The sequence below is a fragment of the Leiobunum rupestre genome, chromosome 7 (genome assembly GCF_980474605.1).
Source record: "Leiobunum rupestre chromosome 7, qqLeiRupe1.1.hap1, whole genome shotgun sequence".
NCBI lineage: Eukaryota > Metazoa > Arthropoda > Arachnida > Opiliones > Sclerosomatidae > Leiobunum > Leiobunum rupestre.
Window position 1 is genome coordinate 38,568,869 of NC_143390.1, and position 21,877 is coordinate 38,590,745.

The 21,877-nt window shown below is 38.5% G+C and overlaps 1 protein-coding gene across 1 annotated transcript; it reads right to left on the minus strand.

Annotated features, from left to right (window-relative positions):
• Window positions 1-12,438: 12,438 nt before the first annotated feature.
• Window positions 12,439-21,592, minus strand: Oseg4 (intraflagellar transport protein Oseg4). Its single transcript, XM_090154684.1, has 24 exons — window positions 21,443-21,592; window positions 21,171-21,357; window positions 21,015-21,107; window positions 20,688-20,950; window positions 20,456-20,624; window positions 20,243-20,385; window positions 20,052-20,177; window positions 19,896-19,988; window positions 19,728-19,820; window positions 19,469-19,668; window positions 19,320-19,392; window positions 19,154-19,207; window positions 18,980-19,089; window positions 18,775-18,916; window positions 18,505-18,702; window positions 18,196-18,402; window positions 18,039-18,124; window positions 17,694-17,973; window positions 17,563-17,625; window positions 17,142-17,498; window positions 16,830-17,049; window positions 16,618-16,747; window positions 14,635-14,703; window positions 12,439-14,189 (listed from the first exon to the last, which is right to left on the minus strand). The coding sequence occupies exons 1-24, from the start codon at window positions 21,464-21,466 to the stop codon at window positions 13,970-13,972; spliced, it is 3,600 nt and encodes a 1,199-aa protein (XP_090010810.1). The 5' UTR covers window positions 21,467-21,592; the 3' UTR covers window positions 12,439-13,969.
• Between the last annotated feature and the right edge of the window lie 285 nt (window positions 21,593-21,877).

Here is a 21,877-nt window from a genome sequence, read left to right on the forward strand (position 1 = left end):
GAGTTCGCGCGTAAAGCGACTCGATGCCGAAATTCGCTCCTGTCCCCCGCCGCCGCCGCCTACCGTAATGGCGTCAGCGGTCTGCGGAAGAGGCGGTGGCTTTTCTTAGGCCTAGCGCTGGTGGCACCACCGTTTCAGTCGCTGGTGAAAGCGAGGCCGGCGAAGGGTCCGCCGCCATGGCGATTGGCGTGCACTCGCGGCGGGGCGCGCTCTGTAGCGAGAATCGCCCCTGCCGTTTGCGCTTCTTTTTCCGACGCGTCGCTTACGGTGGTGACTGAAGAACGGAGAAACTTTTTTTAGGGTTGTCGCTGCCGCCGCTACGGACCGAAATCGTCCCAATTCGTCGAGTGGCGAGCGACGCCTCCTTCGGGTTGAGGACTCGAAGCCGGATAGAGTATTCCACGATCACCGAGGTTAAAAACAACCGAAAGAGAATCTCGCGAAAACGAAACCCGCACTCAGTCCATCGGAGTTTTCTTTTAAGCCTTGGCTTTTCAAATTTCCTTCCCTCCTACTTTTTTTTCCTTTATTTCAAATCGAAGCGAACGAAAGTTTTCTTCTTTTCCAAGCGTTTTTAAATGAATTAAATTGATAAAATAAACATTTTCGTCTGTCACTTTTAAAATAAGTTCCTTACTCGTTTGAGAACTAGAGAGAGAGAGAGAGAGAAAGAGAGAAAGAGAGAGAGAGAGAGAGAGAGAGAGAAAGAGAGAGAGAGAGAGTGTTAAGACTTGGTTGCGGAATACTGCTAGAGAGAGAGAGAAGAGAGAGAGGCCTAGGGAAAAAGTGGGGGAGCAAGTTAAGCCTACTTTTTTCAGCGTAGCCGGTTTTCGATCTAACGGTTTATCCGCGATATTTTTTCGCGTTCTTCCTCTGGTTTTGACGTCGGTGGTTGTTGTTGAATCGTAGTCGGTGCTATTAGTTCAGCCCTTGGAAGATATTTTCCTAGTCTTTAGTTTTCCGGTCGGCGTTCGTCGTATTCCATCGCGTTACTTTTTTTCCTTCGAGGATTTTTAACTCGCGCGCGGGCCTCGGCAAAGAGAGAGAGAGTTGTAAACCGAACGACGGCCTTACGCCAATGTTTGGGGACAGCGACTCGCGCAACCATAGCACAGAGCGCGGCGGGGGCAAACCACTCTCCCGTTTTCCCTCCCGTTTCTGGCAGCCCGGTCACTCTCGGACCACTCGCCGAGAGAACACGCCGGAGAAGCTCGGGAGGAGTATCGACGGCTGGGGCGGGGAGCACTGAAACGGCGGGAAAGGGGGGGGTAGCAACGGCAGTTCGGACGTCGGGGGAGGGCTGGAAAGAGGAAGCGAGAGGAAACGGAGGGGGGGGCGAAATCGCGGAGGAAAAGTGTGGGATAAAATGCACCAAGGTGCCTTCGCTCTTTGGGAGGAGTATAAATTAAAACGTATAACCTTAAATTTACGCGTTGCTAATGAAGTAGGAATGGGAGAGTATAGAAGGGTTGCTTTATTAACAAATCTTCTATTTAAAAGGGGGACTCGTCACCTCCCTTTTTCTATATATTTGTGCCTGGGAAAAGGAGACGAATACACTGCAGCGTATGTACCGCGTATACGAGTGTGTAGTTTGCAAATTTTATTACTTATATACGGAAGCGTGTGGTATTCCTTTTCCGTCACTGTTTATAAAGCGATTTACGTTCCCCTCGCCCCCCCCCCCTCGCACTTGGTCCCCTTCAATTTAGGTCGATTAAGATGAAAATCGAATTTCCGACCGTCGCTTCTCTCAAATCGTTTTCATTCGGTGTAAATCGCGACGATATTGCCAAGGGCACATTAATGTTCATAATATTATAAATGGAAAATATTAATATATCCTAAACATTAGAGATTCGATTGGATGAAGCCCGGAGTATAGAGCACTACCATTCGCTAAGTTTGATCGTGGCCGCCATTTTGTTTTGGTTTTATTAGGAAAAGCGTGTGAATAATAATATGAGTAATATAAAATTTCTTTGTACCACACAAATATTTATATATATTATATATATTCCATCAGTTTTAGGAAATATTCAGTCTACATTTACCCTAGTTTAACGAAGATGATAATTTGGACGATAGTTTATTGTACAAAAGAAACCACTACCCTATTTTAGTCTTTGTCAGTACCAGAAGAACTTTATATCCAACGGAACCCCACCCCTTCATAAGTGTATTTTATTCCATGTCGATAAGGACATGGCCTATTATTTGGAAATTAGTATAAAAGACATTTGATCATTCTCGAAACATCCCGCAAAAATCAGCCTAATAAGGTAACTCCAAAATAAATATTTGAAAAAATCATTAGATCCAAAGGAAAAAGGATGAAAAACACACCGTTTTTAACGCAGTTTAAATCCTAAGCCATAAGCCTATACTAATAATAATAATAATAACTTAATAAACCGTTCATCCGACAAAAGAAAACCGTTTATAGAGTAATAAGACTTCTAAACTTGGCATATACACCATAGTTCACGAACGCCGCAACCATTCAACTACTATTAATTAAAATCCCCCCAAAATAACAATGACGCACGATATGTAAAGCTATTATTTATCAAATATGCGCGAAAAATGCCAAGTTTTTACGCTCCAAAGTTATCCTGGTAAAAGTTTTAAAAGAAACGGGGGGGGGGAGGAAGAGCGAGATAAGGAAAGAGGCTGGGATGACGAGATGGGGGGGGGGGGGTCGCGGCGTATAATGATAAAAAGAGAGGAGCCACGGGGACTTTTAAAAGAGAGAGGAGCGAGTAGGTGATATTGCGCGTCATTCCGGCGACCAATCGGATGAATCGACTGCTTGACGTCAGAGCCCCGAAAAGGAGGCAGTCTGCGGAAGAAAGTAGCCGGGGGGGGAGGGGGAGGGGAGCGAGGATGCGGCGACCCTACGTGAACCATCGCAGTTTCTCCATCCATGTTAAGAAAATAAAAAAATGCCACAGCGAGTAAATTAAAGAGACGTATAAGGCATGAATGAGGTGGATTCTGGGTGGAACGCTGGGAAAAGGCACTGGGAAAAGGAGGGTTTCGCCCAAGGCGTACAACTTCTCCAGAAGACAGCCTCTGTCAGAAACCCCTGGAACAATTAGATTTTAACCCCGGATTAGCTCGCTGTTTACGTCGTAAGCCCGGTTTGGGTACAGTCAGCGTGCTACAACGTTGGGAAGAAATATCCGCTTATTCGGAATAAATCTAAAAGGCCGAGAACTTAAAAGTGGTGTTTAACTACTTGACAAGGGAGGGGGAATACTTCTAATATTAGACCCGGGTTAAACAGGTTCATCTTTTCTTTCCTATTCTCGTATCGAAGAAAAATACTTCAAAAAATGAACGATAAAAAAATTGTACGCGGAAGAAATAATTTTAATAGGTTTTTCGGCGATTTAAAATTTTGGCCTAATTTTGATCTACTAGCCCCTGTAAAAGTGTTCCACACGCAATACACCCGGAGAAGACATGACTACGCTACATCGATGTTGGTAAATTCCGAGATCAAATTATTATTTCTTAGTCACGTATTACTCATAATAGACAAAATTAAGAGGAGGGAGTGGAACGATCCGTTACGTAATCGAAAAATACCATTAGACACGCTAAGAAAATACTTTTTAAGAACGTAATCGTAAATCACCGGCTAAGAAAGCGTTATATAAAGTATATTTCACCCGAATTAGCGGTAATTAAAAAGAATAATTTCGGGAAGATAATGGGTATTTCTATTGCACTTTTTGATATGTCAAAGTTTAATTTAATGTTTACTGATATCCTCGAGAGCGTTGGCTTGTAAAGTGAAAAGCACGCGGCGCAAGCGCGGCCAGTAATCGATCAAGATTCTTACGCAACTCGACGGGGTTTTCAAAGGCTGTGCTCGGTCTAGCCATAGATGACTACTCTACTCTATACCCTGGCAAGTTTTTTCGCCAAAACTGGCGCCCCCCTTTCCCCTCCTTTGATTAGGCATTGGCGTTATACGAACGATGATTCGGGCTTATACGTCAATTCAATCGTATCGGATACTATTAGCAAAGGCTAGAGGACCATCATGTTCTATCGCGAAATGTCTCCCTTAACGTTTATATCTAGTACACGGGGTCAATGTTACGAACCCCCGTGATCACTACTAAGAACGCCTTTCAGTCTACATAGGGAATATTTTCAAATCCTATTGTTTCTACAGAAATTTCGTCTTGGAAGAAATCGATCGAAATACCCAAAAACCGGAGCTGTAAACTAGCGACATCTATACGCCTAGTTATATATTTAATTTAATTATTTTAACAGTTGCGAATGGTTTTGAAAAAACGTCATGTTGAACATGTGGTTGAAACCAAAAACCTTTTCGTTTTAAGGCAAGTCAAAATTACCCAGGCTTGCTGGTTTGATAGTAGGTTTTGGACAATAGATCAATAATTTAAGGGTGAATTGTACTACAAAAAGGGATTTCTAGTTTAATTAGAACGTCTGTCATTTATCATTTATTCCCAACCACTATTTTCCTACTTATAAATCAAACCTAGTGCCTAAAATAGTGTGATTTGGAATTGATTATTAAAGGCCGGTTTTGCGCGAAGCTGGCTTGTTTTGGTACAAACATCGATAACCTTAATTCCAAAATCAATTATCTCGAAAAATTAAATTTGAATAACGAATTATTCAAAAATTTCCATAAATAGCATTACCTTTTAATAATCGAAAAAGTACATAACTTTGAAACTATAGTATAGGCACCAGTTTTCATATTTTTAGCATAAACCAAATTCGCTTAAGTTGAGTTGCCAAAGAAGATACCCTATGGTACTTGAATCGTAGCTAGCACTTCATGGCGCAATAGTAAAAAAGGCAATTTATTGGAAAATTGGGGGGATGGGAGACTATATCTTTATTTAAGATAGCAACGCGGTATTTCCACAGATAGACATTCTCAGCTTACAAATTAAGAGCTAAAAATAATTTCCTGGCATAACAATTACTCTTGTAATCCTGCGTATAAAAACTTGTAAGACTATACGAACTAACGTAAATGACACTTTTAACCTATATTCCATCCACCTTGATATCTTTGAAATTCGAAATTGAGAGAAATAGTCGTTTTCATAAGATCCCCATCAAAGAACTGCCTAGGAGATGGTATACTCTAGGAAGGGACATGTAGTCTTTGGTTTTTATTGATTTTTCGGAAACATGTTTGCCAGCTTATTGAGATACATTCATGTGAGTCGCGTCGAAAGTTTTAGAACTGGAACGTACCGAACTGAACTCCCATCAAAGACTGAGATGACAATTTTTGTCGGGGTGGGGGGGAAACAACACAGCCGGATTTTATGAAAACACCAGCCTATTGTTCAGAAAATTGGTCCTCTTTAAATTTTTGTTGGCTAATATAACAAAAAGATGGAAATTATTTGCTAATTCGTTACACTTTCAATTTCTTTCTCGATAAAAATTTGAGCAGACATTTGTATGAAGTCTAGTTCAACATCTGGCCAGTCATTGTAGACCACCATTCGAACACTGACTACCAGAATTCTTGTTCTTGTAGTCAGTGTTCGAATGGTGGTCGACAATGACTTGGCAGATGTTGAACTAGACTTCGGCCAAGTTGATCGAATAAGATCCAACGTACTCTCTAAGCAAGAGGCGGCTCCAAAGAAAACCCCTAGGAGGTTTTTCCTTATTAAATGATACAAATTCCTTAAAGTATCGCCTCCTATCGTTGTAGCAGCGTGAAAAACATTAATCGTACGAGGAACTCCGGCGATGTCAGTCCAGCAGGCAAAAAGATGACTTGAAATTCTTTAAATAATACTTCATCGATAACAAACTACTTTGCTAAACTAAATTAGGGTGAATAATTTTTCTAATTTTAATTTATTTTGGTTCAATCGAAAAGTTGTTTATTACAATTTATGAAATCAAATTTGACGCTGTAGTGTATGACATCATAGACTCTTTAGATAGACACCGCTAGGTGGCGCATATAGTAAAAGAAGTCAACGAGATAGATAGGAAACTAGAGGGAGGTTAGTTAGTCCGGTACTACGACACAAGCGTCATGCATCATTTTATATTATGTATATATTCATCATTGTAATAAAGCAGTTATATCCATATACGTAAAAGCTCGTTCCGTAATATACAAGAACCAATGCACAAAAATGGCGTCGGGGATAAAGGAAACAAGCTTTTCCACGCAGTAGCGGCGCTAAGGTTTTTTCACAGGTGGGCTTATTATTTTGTGGCCCCTAAGAATTTTGTGGCCCTTAGCGGGAACCTTGGGTTGGCCATATTTCGCAAAAGTGGTGAAATCGAAAAAACCCAATATTTTCCAGCAAGCGAGAAGTGCAAGGTCGTTTTATATTGTTGCGGCTCTCGTAGCGTTTACTGGACCCCTACTGACCTTGTATCCGACCTGGAGGGGACACGTGCATGCCCGGCGTATTTCCCTCAATTCCCTTAAGCCGCTTTCTTTTCTTTCTATTGGACATTCAACTTTCTCTCAATTTCCGCTCCCTTCCTCCCGAATCTGTCTGTTAATGGTCTACTATCTTCTTGAGTAAACAAATTGATTTTGAAAGATTTGTTTTCCAGAAATACGTTTCTTAGCAATAATACAAATTTCTAGAGATAAAAAAATTCATAAATTCAAATATGTGGCCCTTTTAATATAAATATGTGTCCCCTCTCAGAAATGCAGGGGGGCTAAAGCCCACTTCAGCCCACCCTTAGCGCCGCTACTGTTTCCACGGAAGAGGTGTAGGTGCAATAACAAAACATCAAGGAAGGTAACAAGGCATTGGATAATCAAGCGAGAAATAGGATTTGGCTTAGGTGACAGGCAACGTAACGAAACGTCGAGAAGAAAAGGACGCCATATGGAATTTTAAGGAATACTCTCTTGCCAGAAAAACCTATCGATAAGACTTTTGATGAATTAGTAGAGATACTGAAGAAACGTTTTAACCCAGTACCATCAGAAGCAGCTCAGAGACTCAAGTTTAGAAACAGGCAACGTAAAGCCAATGAAACATTAACCATCTATGTTGCAGAACTACGGAAGTTATTTGAATATTGTAATTACGGAACAGAATTAGACAACATGATAAGAGACATGGTCGTTGCCGGTATCCAGGATGAACGTACTCAGATCCGATTACTGGAGGAAGAAGTATTAACGCTCGACAAAGCATTAACCATAGCGCAGGCAATGGAAGCTGCCACAAGGGATTCTAGAGAAATGAATGCCGCTAATGGTGGAGGAAATAACAAAGAGAACATCAATAAGATTTATGGCCGATCGCATACCTATAGAAATAGGCAAACGAGATCGCATCACGATAGGAATGAGATTCCACAGCCACGTACAAATAGATTTCAACAGCGGAATTCAGCAGAGAACAATCAGTGTAACAGATGTAATAATACTGATCACGGTTCATCTGCATGTCCATACTTGCAATCCATATGCAGACATTGTCAAAAGAAAGGACATTTAGAACGTGCTTGCTTTCAAAAAGGAAACTCTAAGTACCAGACATCGTGGTTACCAAAGAAGAGCACCGCAGCGAGGAGGAAATAGTCACGCTAGCACTCATTACAGGGCACCGAGTGCAGACATTGTGTCTGATTACCAATTGTACCATATTATTACAGACAGACAACTCCTATGGTGGAAGACTCAGTCGAGGACGAAAATGAGGATAACAATAATGTCAATAGCCGTCAAACTCAAGCATTTTCTGACGAACACCATGAAAGAGTGAATGTAGTCGTACGAGACATTACAAGTGATTCAAATATACCAAAACCTTGGATGGTCTTTTGTAAATTTAATGGAAGAGACATTGAATTCGAGATGGATTCCGGATCGGCTTTCACGTTGATCTCAGAACAGTTTGCTACGACAATACTAAACCTAAAAGAACTAGAAGACTTTCAAATCACTCTAGGAGATTTTCATGGGAAGACCTTACAAGTTAAAGGGCGAACCACTGTCAAGGCACAATATGAAGGTAGATCAGCTGAGTTACCGTTGGTCATATATCAAGGCAATGGTCCGACCTTGTGTGGACGGAAATGGATTCAAACATTGAAGATATATCCTAAGTGGGTTTTGAAGGATAGACCCCACCTCAAGACAGTTGCACACTTAGATAGCGCAAACACAACCTTGACGGCAATACTAGAGAAGAATGAAGCAGTGTTCTCTAGTGGTTCTGGAAAATTATTGGGTTACAGAGTACATTTGTACAGGAAGAAAGATAGTCAACTAGTATTTTGTAGAGCTCGAAGTATGCCATTCGCAATGAAGACTAAAGTTGAAGCTGAGTTAAAGCGATTAGAGGAGGAAGGACTTATCACTAGTATTCCTCACTCAGAATTTGCCGCACCAATAGTGACAGTCATGAAGACTGATGGGACTGTTAGACTGTGTGGAGACTTTTCGATAATAGCGAATCCAAATATTGACATTGAACAATACCCTATGCCCAAACCTGAAGCCATATTTTCAAATTTAGCCGGATGCAAAGTCTTCAGTAGACTGGACACGAAAGAAGCTTACATATATCCAGCTCGAATTGGATGATGCATTCAAAGAATTGGTAGTAATTAATACCTCAAAAGGGTTGTTTCGAAACAATCACCTACCGTATGGAGTAGCCTCCGCATCCGCCGCTTTCCAACGTGCCATGGAAACGTTGCTTCAAGGATTGAACAGGGTATCCCCTTTTCAAGACGATATCTTGTTGGGAGGTGTTGATGAACAAGATAACCTAAATCAATTGGAAGCCGTGCTTGAACGATTTCGAAAGGGTGGACTCAAACTACGTAAAGAAAAATGCACTTTTCTGCGAAATTCATTAGATATCCTGGGTTATCGGCTGGATGAACATGGGTTGCACCCACAGGAAGCTAAAACGAAGGCAGTCAGATACGCATCACAACCAAATAACGTAGAAGAACTCAGAGCATTTTTAGGGCTCGTAAATTACTATAGAAAGTTTATTCCCCATTGTGCTCAACTACTGTCACCATTATACGAACTTGTACGCAAAGACGCCAAGTGGTATTGGAGAAAGGAGCAAAAAGAAGCATTTGAAAGAGCCACGAAAGCCCTAGTGTCATCAAATCTTCTCATTCATTACAATCCAGAATTGGACTTATACCTTGCATGCGAAGCGTCTCCAAAAGGCGTCGGTGTAGTCCTCTCACAAATAATTGATGGTCAAGAAAAACCTGTGGCATACGCAAGTCGATCCTTGATGCCAGCAGAACTTAGCTACGCTCAAGTGGACAAGGAAGCCCTTGCCATTATTTTTGGGGTGATAAGATTCCGTGACTATCTACTTGGAAGAAGGTTTATAGTATTGACTGATCACCAGCCATTGATCACTATATTCTCACAGTCAAAGCTAATACCTCAGACAGCAGCAAGCCGACTTCAACGTTGGGCACTCATGTTGGGAGCATACAGTTATGAGATACGGTATAAAAAGGGAAGCAATCATTCGAATGCAGATGGATTAAGTAGACTACCACTGTTATTGGAGCCAGCAAAGACACCTATCCCGTGTGAATATGTATTCGCACTATCACAGTTGAAAGAAGGACCTGTGTGACTGTGTCTGCAAGCAAAATTGCTGAAGAAACTCTCAACGATCCGATTTTGAAACAAGTATACCAACACGTTGAGAATCGATGGCCTGACAATGTCAGAGAGCCTTTCAAACCATATTGGAAACGACGATACGATTTCACAATTCATCAGGGAGTTATACTAGCCTCCGACAAAGTAGTAATTCCAAAGATATGCCAAGAAGCTATACTCAATGAATTACACAGTACTCACCAAGGCATCGTACAAACCAAGCAGTTAGCCAGAAGTAAAGTTCGGTGGCCTGAATTAAATTTTGGACATAGAAGATAAAATTAAGACATGTTCCATTTGCCAAAAGATCGCAGCATTACCAAGAGCTGAATATTCTAAGTGGAAAGAAGAATCACAACCATGGACGCGAGTTCATATAGACTTCGCTGGACCAATAAATGGGAAATAACTATTAATAATGTTTGATTCAACATCAAAATGGTTGGAGATTGGAGTAACGAATAACACAAGTTCGCATTCCATTATTACATTTCTGAGACAAAACTTAGCTCGTTAAGGAATAATGCATAAATTAGTCAGCGATAACGCAACCTGTTTCACTAGTGGTGAATTTCAGGACTATATGAAGAACAATGGTATTTTACATCGAACAATTGCACGATATCATCCTGCCTCCAATGGACAAGCGGAGAGGGCTGTACACTAGAGCTTCCATTTGCTTTAGCATCCCCATTCTCGGATCCAATGAGTACCCCTTGGATGCATTACCGCATTACCTAAGTCTCGATTTAATCATTCGAATCTAGATTTAATCATTCCGATCTCGATTTGATTATTCGAATCTTGATTTAATCATTCGAATCTCGATTTTATTAGTCGAATCTCTATTTAATTAGTCGAATCTCGAATTAATCATTGAAATCTCGAATTAATCATTCAAATCAGCAATTAAACATTCAATATCGCATTAATCATTCAAATATTGTATTAATCATTCAAATCTCGAATTAAGCACTCAAATCTCGAATTAATCATTCAATATCGTAATATATTCAAATCTCGAATTAATCATTCAATATCGTAGTATATTCAAATCTCGAATTAATCATTCAATATCGTAGTAATGATTCAAATCTCGAATTAATCATTCAATATCGTATTAATCATTCAAATCTCGAATTACTCTTTTAAGGGTGTCCTAGAAATCATGAAACTCATTTTTATTATTTTAGTTCCTTCATTTAGTGCTAACTCTTTTTATGACTAGACATCTTCAAGAATGTATTTTTTAAGCATGTTGAGACGATTTTAAGTGTTTCTACCAATCTTCCTCGTACTCAAAATGTGTTTTTTAACTAGTACCCCGAAAGATAAGAAAACGGGACACGAGAACCATTGGTATACACGTGTTCAATGTATCCTAGTGGCAAAAAAGAACCAAAAGAGCCTCCTGCGTGTGACGCCGCAAAGAGTCAACGAACATCCAGGTAAAAAACACGCAATATCATAAGCGTAGATGGTCAGGTGAGTTCCATCAGGAAAAACCCGTGAAGGTGGTCAAAAATAAACTCAAGAAGAGAGGACTTAGGAAAGCGTGTGTGAAAACTCACATTTCGAATTCTTTTTTTTTTAATATGTTATGTATAATAAAAATAAATGTAAAATAAAAATTGAGCATGTAAATTAAAACTAAACGTTAAAAATGTAAAATTAAAATACCATCACATGTAAATTTAAATGTAAAATTTCCAAAATACATCAAACTTAACAGTGAACCAAACTTTAAAAATAAGATAGACTTTTGGTATTAAAAAACCGTTGTAATTTAAAATTTACTCTATTGTAAGGAGAAAACGCTGGCGACGGACAGTCGGAGAAAAAGGATTATCTTTTCGGCCGGGTTTCAACCGTCCACATTCTTTTGACCTGACTCATATCCTCGCCGGACTGTCCGTAGCTAGCGTTTCCTCTATAAACTTTGTAAATGGAAAATTTAGCTATCAGGGCAGTGATTGGTCGAACCCTTTCACTACCTGGCGAAATTTGTATTTTGAAGAGAGGAAAGTTGGAGGTTCGCTGGGCAGTTGCTACTTGGGCTCCGCTAAGAAAGGACCCCAAGAAACTTCATAAAATAAAATAAGTGTTCCGAGCAAACAGTCTCATCTTTAAAATAAAATAAGTTAGCTACTACATTTTTCAGTCGGTGTGGTAGTAAGAAGAAATAAGTCTCTCCCCAAGAGCGCGAACCTGAAAACTTACAATTAAAAAACAAAATAAATTAGGCGGGTTTCTTTAGCGTGCTCTAAAAGTAAGCATCATCGCCCAAAAACAACAAATCATAGTAGTATCTCTTTGGTGCCGTTTTATATCCCCATTTCGTTCCGGGGGAAAATTCGAGCATGACGCCCGCGTATATATTTTCAATATAGTAATTCTCAATAAGAATAAATAAATACATTATGTAAATGTAATATTTCACGCTTTCTTTAAAAACGTTGTATTATAGGGAAACCTATAAAATTTCGTTAAGACCTAATAAGAACGAAAATGTTATTAACCGTCCAAAAGAAGAGATTATCTGGTCTTTTTCTGGTTGTTGCTACACTTCATTGTCCTTTCCGTCATTTTATCTGACTGTCTTTGCCTTGGCTGTTGTTGAAATTATCTGATTTCTTTTATTTAATGATTTAGTAATTAAAATGAATCTGAAAAAAAATTGAAATGTTGAAAGATCGAATGTTTGATGAGAGCGTGTGAATCCGTCAAGTATTAAATCAGAAACAAAAAGCGTTTTCCATAGTTGTTTATATTTTAATCAAATATATATTGACAGATTTCAAACCCAACCGACAATGAAAACTGATCTGTAACATTAACTCCTATGATCAGGGGATGGAATCAACAATGATAATTAATATTTACTTAAGAATATAATATATCTTATACGGAAAAGTATTCATCCAGGTTATAAAAATGAAACACGTACCATCTGTCCATCTCAGGCTCGAGGCAGTTTCAATGCTCGATAATTTAAATAATAATAATATCTGACACACGCCCAATTAAACGAACGAGCAGAGGAGGATGGTACTTTGACGTCATACCTCATCCTGACCAGGCTGACCTCGGTGACTTATGACGTCAGCTTAGGCTTCTCTTTCTTGTGACAAGTACATCCTAATAGTTATTTTTAAATCCAATAGATTACGGTGCGGTTAATGAAACTCGCTTATTGTGGGAGTACATACTGCCTAATGGCAGACAACGCACAGGGAAACATGTCGCCATCTACACTTTGGAGGCGATAAAAACTGAAAATTGTGCCAAGGAGAAGTGAATGCGCCGGGACTAGTGGCGTAGTCCTGTAATCTCAAGCGTCTGGGAGGCAGAAAATGTGGACGGCCTTGTGAGGACGAAAACCAATCCCCCAATGGGTGGTTGTCATGCTTCCGCCACGAGTGTCCCGTCCGCATCCCACCCGTTGGCGTGGCCTTTACACATATCTCACCCCTGATTAATCGCATAGCGGTTAGTGAACTGAATTGTCCCATCTACTCTAAACACTACTCCAAAAAACAAAATGAGTGCGTAAAGCAGCCTCCAACTGATTTTGCTACACCGACCACTGTTCCTGCCATCACGTGCCCCTAAACTCCTGGATTACTCGACCTAACAACGTAAAATGTAGAAATCGTACTGCGTATGGATACTCACTTCCATTATTACCCTTTATTTTTCTTCTAAAACTACTTTGAAAATCAGCAAGAGTCAATGATGGCACGCAGTTTTTTTAGATTCAAATTCCCTGACTTTCCCCAGGTTTCCGGATATTTTCCCTTACTTTTTTAAGCGAAAATTTGGCTCGTATTTCAGTAAACGTTGTTCATTTGCAACCTAAATTGAATTCCCTGACTTTTTGACTAGTTCGTAAAATTCCCCGGCTTTTCCATATACTCCAGGTACTGTGGCAACCCGGATATAACATTACGAAGATGGTTACTTCTCTCTAAGATATTATACGCTTCTGATATTTAGTATTCTAATTGCGCTATGGAAAAATATATGTTCTATAAGAAAATGATATATATTAACTGGTTGTACGTTAGTGTTTTAAAAATGCCATGGACGGAATTGTTCGTTGAAACGGGTAATTAAAATAAATATATCACAGAATAAAATTTGTTGAATACGTGCGTTTGTAAAAATACTTTTTGGATTTTGGTAGGACTGACAATATTGAGATCAGTGAAATACGTATAAATCATTGTGTACCTCTCAAATACCCCAAATTTTTTTCCAAAAGAAACCAAGGTTGTCTGATAACCAAATGACCTCCCATGACCGATTGGGTTAAATACTAGAGCCGATGACGCTCATATTGTCAATATCCGAGGTGTCTTCAGCGACAGAGGCGTGACACAAGAGACAATATTGTCTCGTGATCATATCCTGTTTGAAAGCGCTGTGTTTGCAGAGCTTGCAAGTCCATTGCTGAGTCACATCCATAATTGGCCGCCCAGTAACCACGCAAATTGTAAACTTACTGTTGCAACTTGGACAAACGGAACACCTTATTGCGGACCAAAGTGTGTTAAAATTAAGAAAAGTTAAATACAAAACTATAGACTTGTTTCACTCCAAAACGTGGGCGCCGCCATTTCGCCTGACTAAGTCCGCTATTCCCCATCACCCAGCAGCGATTGTAGGTGGTTCTTATTGTCTTTCTACACGATTCAGCTGGAGAAGGTTTGGACCGATTACATTTGCGCAGAATCTGCGAAACCTTACTAAATGCATCGGTGAACGACCTCCCGAATGCCGATTTAGAAAATATCAAATTGAAAAAGGAAATTATATTTTTGTTGCCGTAACTAGATGCAAAGAAAATATACAGCCTACTAACAAACAACCGTGATAGCAGCGTAGCCAGTCGTGTTTATGTTCAAATTCACGGGGCCCACTTTTAAGCGCGAAACAAAGTCTATTTATACCAAGAGAAACAACTGAAAACGTACCAATCAGGAATCATAGTTTCGCAACTGGTACATTCAGATTTGGCAGAACGGCCGTCTTTGGGACTATGCCTAATTGACAACGTAAACAAACAAAAACGGAATAATATGGTTAATCAGACGTGGCTTGACTCGAATTTTTTGCTTTTGTTTTAGTAGTGTCCAAGCCCCTCTTGTTATTGGTCCTATTCAGTAGAATCTTACTGTGGTGATAGAAGTAGTACCACGTAATCGCATTAAGATTCTACTTTAAAGGTACAATATTAAGAGGGGCTGTAAGCTACAGAATTTAACATCCGCCTTGGTAATTAACTACACACAAGAAACCAGTGGCGGATACATATGGGGGGCCCGACCCTTGACGCCGGCGGCTCACGGCAAGGGGAGGGCGCGCCACCGCCATGTGACTTGAGTTTTTTCTGTATACGCCACTGCAAGAAACTGGGTTTTGCCCTGCATATCTCTTTAAATCAAGATAGAAAATGAATTTTCGTGGTATGAATAGTGTAGCGGTCCCGACCTTAGCTTAGTTTCAATAATGTAATTTTCTTTACGCGCGTAAAAGCCTTTGTATGTGCCGAAGTTCAATTCGTGCGTTGAGCACGCTGGTTGAAGCTAAAAGATTTGCCAGTAATTTCAATATCTTTCTGCCTGCCTCGCGACCAGTGGATTTTTAGCCCAGCCCCAGCTTTCTATAGGGAGTTTACAGTATGACGTGCCACTACGTCACCCGTGCTTTTTCCTATCGATAAAAAATTTCCCCCACAATGGCGGCCATGCTCAAAGCTACGGAGTGATATTTCCCTATTGGCTGCAGCTGTTCAACTTTACTTCCAATTGTATTTCCCCCAACAGTTTTCTACGAGCGAGTAAAACTAATTTCAAGAATTTTAATTTCATGATTTAGTAATTAAAATTAATTGAAAACAACTTGAAATGATGACAGATCCAATGTTTGAAATGTCAGGAAAATAATGGTGGTTTTCGAATTTCCCTATTTCGCTATATCACTTGTAGATCTAATGTAAAATGGTCCCATTTTCCTAATTTCCCATTTAGGGTCTAAAGTTAGTGGGACCAGTCTCAGTTTTTGTGTCGAATATACTGAGGGAACGCAAACGCACACAAAGACTATAATAAATAGCTTAGCTTATACCAGAAATACACAAATTTCTGCTTATACTACAATATTAATAAAAAGAGTTCCTAAAAATTTCTTTAAATTCTTTATTTGATGCCAACTAACCAAATATTATTAGGTAAGGGTTACTCTAGGCACTGTAAAAAGTATGAACCCTGTAATGGAATTTGGATGGATGTGTCCATGTTGGGTTTTCCCCATTAACCTCATTAATGTTTGAATTATAGTTGTGTTCCACCAAAATAATTTTGGAGAAATGTTGAAAATTGAAATTTTATTACTCTGTTACACCCTGGCACATGCCTTCCTAAGAACTACAAATAAGGGGCGCGTGTCCCCCTCCCAAAATCTATGTTGTATGAACAAACCTTTTTACTCTTATTTTTTATTCCAAGGGGTGATCGCCCCTCTTTGGAACTAAAATCCTGGCTAAGCCACTGCCAAGAGGGAGTGAAAAACCCTTTCGAAGTTTTTGTGACTTTACCAATAGAGATAAGCAAAATGGAGATAAGAACTTTATAGGTAACCTTTATTACTTTAACAATTTTCTATGAGATGTTAAATGGATGAAAATTAGAGAACTACCTTTAAATAACTTTTTACCATTTAACCGTGATAGACAAAGGAAATCCATTGAAATGGGTAGGAATTCAAAAAATTGTTAAGTGTAATGGAAATATCTGTATATGTGGTGTTAGTAAAATGAAGACAAACTTTAACTACCAAGTATGCGATGATGGTACCAGAGGCAATGCTATATTTAGGTACCTAAATACATTCTAGCTTCCTCCCATTTTTTAATATTAAAATTAACAGATTTAAGATAAAAAAAGTAGACTGCTTACTTTAGAAATATCTCCATTGATAAATCTTGATACTCTTGACGTTTCTCTGTCGTCACATTCTCTAGTGACTCCAACTTTATGAAGGCTTTCGATGCAGTCCCAAATGATCGATTGGCGCAACTTGCGAGGGCTGCCATTACACAAAATCAAAATGATTTGCTAATAATCATAATAAATTAATCTATAGATGATGAAAAAATTTCATAACTCACCTAAGAGACAAAAGATGTGTTCAGCGTTAACAACATCTTCATATTCCCTTAAATGCAGAGCTGTCTTCATTGCCGAGTCCATGTAACCTTCGTATAGTTGTTTTTGAGCCAGTAAATAGAAATGGTACGCTTCAGCACCCCTCCAAGGTTGATCAATGGACCTCGTATCAGAATAAGGGAGATTCTCATCTTCAAGCAGCGCATTTATAGTCGAAGATACCTATATGTTATTACCAAAGTTAATATTTACATTATTCTCATTATCTTAATTAAATATTCATTTTGGATAATTAATTTAATTGTGTTACTTACGTATCTGCCCGATTTTGCACTATTAGTTTTGGCCATTTTCCGAATGTGACTTTTATGTTCTTCCACTAGCAAGGCAGCCAGAACGTACAGTTTCTTCAGCCTAGAGGGTGGAGATGAATTTTTTTGACTTTCTTCCTCAGAAATCTTGTACATCATCTTAGCTGCATCCAAAAATCTATTGGCCTTTCGATATAACTCCACAGCACTCAAGAATTTCTTCTTTTCTAACAAATGCTTGGCATATTTCATTAGAAGAGTGTCAATGTCATGAATATTATGTTTCTTGGCCAACTCAATTGCCGTATTCCATTGATTTAACGTGATGCAGCAATCAATGGCATTCTTAATTTGATCAGTCTAATCAAAGAAATATCATTTCATAAATAACATTAAACACGTTTAAATTAGTATCAAAACATACTTTAATATAAGCTTCGACTGCATTTTCGCACATGCCAACTGAAGCAAACATGGAAGCAATTTCCTAGTTAAAAATATTATTAAGAAATTTATAGAAGATAATAAATATAAAATTTCAAAGTTAATATTAACTGGAAGATGTTTGTGGTTCTCAGGTAGTTCTTTCATAAGAGCTTGCAGTCCATCATAATCTTCGAGCATATAATAGCATTCCGCCAGTTTTTCATGGTTGTGACTGTGTTCATAATATGTCACAGCATTTTCCCATTTTTGACGGTCTGCGTAGTAATCTCCGATTGCGTTCCATGCTTCTTCCAGTTGCCTATCATCAACGCCACTGACACTACCTTTTAAAAGTTGAACGACTCTAAACCAGTCACCCAGTAATCGGCGCAAGTTAATGGCCAAATCCCTGGTTAAGTGGGGGATGATAAAATTATTTATAACTATTCAAATTAACTTCAAAGTGAAAATTACCGTCTATCAATATCTAAATAAAGCTTTTCAGCATCATCAAATTGCTTAAAGTAAGCTGCAACTTCAGCTTTCCTAAGATTATCATTCTAGGATTAAGAGGAAACTTCTTTTAAATGGATATTTAAATATTGAACAGAAATACGAAATGTAAGCATACAGTCAAATTTGACACTTTTTTTGTAAATTCGATGCCAGCGTAATCTTTGCACCGCACAAAAGCGCTCTCTGCTGTCTCGAAGTCCATTTTCTGAAGAGCAGCTTCAGCTAGTAAACGCCACAACCTGGGGTGTGAGTTATCCTCAATAAACTGGGAGGCTTCTGTAATTCCAACCTTTTCCAACAGATCCCTCGTGTCTCTCAAAGACTACAAATTAAATTTCAAATCAGTCAGAAGTAAGAGCTATATTGTATAAATAACGATATATGTATTCTGATTCAGTTCATCCAGAACACAAGAACCAATTACCTTGACTTCATAGTCGATGATGTACTCAACATTTGGATTTTCTGGATCTTGCATCAGGTCATCGAGAAGAACAGCTTTGACTTGCAAATCGTTGAAAGAACATAGATAACTACTGCTCAAAACAGGCTCCTCAGGATCAAGGCCTCTAAATATGTACATTCTTGTCTTTTCCATCAAGGCAAACATTTCACTGTTGTCCTGTTTTGCAACAAGCATCTTAAATTATCTATGTATTTTAAAGTGAAACTTAAAAATACGTAAAAAACTGACTGAGGCCCATTCGACATCCCAAACATCTCTTCTTTCAAATATGAACTGTTCACCGATGGAAACTTGACCGGAGCTATTGGTAACTCGAGCTTCCAAATCGTACAAAATGAGAATGCCATAAATATCAATGACGGACAGACGACTGAAAAAGCATCAACATTTAACAAACACTTGTAACAATAGTTAACTTTGTAAGATGAATTACGTTGAATTGCTGTTCAAATTAATTTTGCTTGGTTTGCAAGGCAACTGGTATCGATGCGTTAAAGCTAAGCTAGGAAGGGCATAACGTTGAAATGAACCGGATTCACGACCCTGGAGAATATAAGAGATTTAACAATTATATCTTGATAACATAAAACTAAGGATTGAAACTTACAATGACTAAGAGTTTTTCTGAACAAGTGAGGCAACATATTGAATCCAGAGTGGGCTGAAAATTTTACACAGAAATGTTTAATTTCTTTTTTCGCAACAATGATGAAGGAATTCATTTTCTAAAACAAGAAGTTTACCCCCCGTGACCCATTTTTTAAATATCTTACTTCGTACATTCTTTTCCCTTCTTTGGTACTACTGTCTAACACACCCGATGGTGTATCATCAACGTGAAAGCTCCTAATCAATAATTATTATTAAACTTGTAAATAATTCAATAAAATTACTGTATTTTAAGTTTAAGAAAGTACTTTACTTTTCTTGCCCCGCTTTGGCTTTTACGGTTGCCAGGTCAAGAATGGTGCGACTTTTGGGTGTTTGATAATGCCAGGAATAAATAGCATCTTTGGAGGCAGCGAATATGTGAGATTCTGACATAGCTAGAAATCTAGGGTCAATTTCAATGTAACGCGAATCCAATGGTGTTCCAATAGCGTTGCACAGTACTAATACATACTATAGAAAAACTGTGTTTAAATTACAGAAACTATAAGAAACTGGGTTGAATAACCTACTTGATTGCTTCCATCATCCGTTTTAGTGGCAAGAACACAAAAATCTCCACAGGAAGCCATTCCCATTAGATTTTTGACATATTTGGTACATTTCTGAAGCATTTATGGATAATAAATTATTGATAACTTTATGCAAGTCATACAACGCAATAAGTGCAACAGTCTTACATCATTCGTGTTTGTATTCCAAAACATGACAGTACTTTCAACCCTTTCAGCTTTGGTAAACCCATAAACGACAGTATTTGAAAAATAACACCACTGAAGAATAGCAGTTATTAAGAAAAGGTATAAATAAATTTTACTTTTCCAAATTCATCTCACCTTATAATCTGGACGAATGTTAGCAAAGAAAACGAATGAATCGACACCTAAGGCAATTCTTAAACCACCTCCTTCCCAGCAACAACTGACTACATCCTTACCAGGAATCCTTAAAGTGTGCAGATGCTTAAAAATAATTGGAATGAGGATTACTCAGTAGAAGTCAGGAACCACGCACGGCTTTATAATACCTGCCCTAAAGGATCGTAAAATTTAACAGCATTTTTCTTCTCATTTTCAGAACCAAACTGCTTGCCAGTTGCTGCTAAAATGTTGCCACAGTGGTTCCACTGGACACAAGATACTGCCATGTCAGTATCAACAATCAACGGCTCTGACATTTATATTAAAATTTTAGAAATAATGCTTTTAATATTCTACTATAGCACTTTAAGAGAGCATACCATCGTCACTTTCATTTTTCATAAGCAAAATACGTCCATTGTCATAGGCAACTGCTAAAGCTGGCAGACCAGGTTCTGAGTGGCCACCTTTGCCATTATACCAATGAAACCCCACAATACGAGGGTTTATATTAGATGACTGTTGTATGGATGATAGAGGTACTTTTGACTAATGAAAATAAAAATTAAGCTAATGGTATTCTAACTATTGTATAAGTGTTTTATTACTGACAAGATAATTTCCATTTTGTTCATAAATGTGAATCTCAGTGCTATCCACTCCAAAAAGGAGCAGTTTTGTGTCTGGTGACCACTCAACATGAGATAGCCTAACTCCTTTCAATTCTTTACCCCATATTCTATTTCCATCTACAGACCCTACAATAACAGCTCCATCCTCGTAAACAATGCATATCTTTTGCCCATCACTACTCCACGTCATTCCCTTGACCACTGATTTGTTACGATTATTAATCATTTCTTCATACCACGAACCTTTAATTAAAACATAAGAATAAAGGCGCTGCATGGTTGGACAATAGTACTTTTAATGTTGTACCTTTGTATAACATCCAAACAATGATTAAACCATTTTGATCGCTTGATGTGAGTTTTTGAAAGACATCATTCCACGTTACTACTTGAACTGTGCCTGATAAGGTTATATAAATTAAAACCCTACCTTTTAAACCCAAAATATTTAAATTTTACTAACCATTATGTCCATCAAGAGACTGATTCATGGATAAATTACTTGGAGCAGCTAGACCCCTCACTTTTCCATCTTTACCCATTTCTAGCTTTAAAACTTTCAAAAGCCCATCATCACCCCCACAAGCTATATAGCCCTGATCTCTATTCCATGCAATACAACGAATTTGAGTGTTATTTGGAATAGCAATCTATTAAATAAACCGTATAAAAAAAACATTAAACACTACAGCCTTGGTCTGTCTAAAATATTATGATGCAAAAGTGAAAAGTTACCTTTTTGCTTAAATATATAAACATTTTAAAAAGATTTTGCTAAAATTAAGAAAAATTAACCACTGATTTTACTTTATTATTATAATTTCAAACAATTTAAAACCGAGGAAATATTTCAACACTTTTTGTTAAATTTGTTGTAAACGCCAAATAAACTAGCAGGCGACCGGTCATTGAGCTTTGCGCCAAAGCACGGCCAACTTCGATCACACGTACCGCGCTTTAGCGTCCCCGTAAATCGCCTCGCATCTAATGTTAATTTGCGTGTATGAATAATCTCGATAGGCGCGCTACATACGACCAAAAAATTACTATCACCAGAGGCGGGGAATACAAGCGAAATCACGGAAAAATGTTTTTTCTTCGGTTTTCCACTTTCCTATTTAGAAAATACAAGGTATAGTAAGTTAAACCATCTTTTTGCAATATATTTAT

Bases quoted from the DNA above. Each gene is read 5' to 3' on its own strand.
- Oseg4 (XM_090154684.1), bottom strand. From the start codon at position 21,466: ATGTTTATATATTTAAGCAAAAAG. The intron at 20,178-20,242 runs GTATTATAAAGC...ATTATTTTTAAG, and splicing joins TTTACGATCCTTTAGGGCAG to CATCTGCACACTTTAAGGAT. The intron at 17,499-17,562 runs GTATGTTTTGAT...TTCTTTGATTAG, and splicing joins CAGTCGAAGCTTATATTAAA to ACTGATCAAATTAAGAATGC.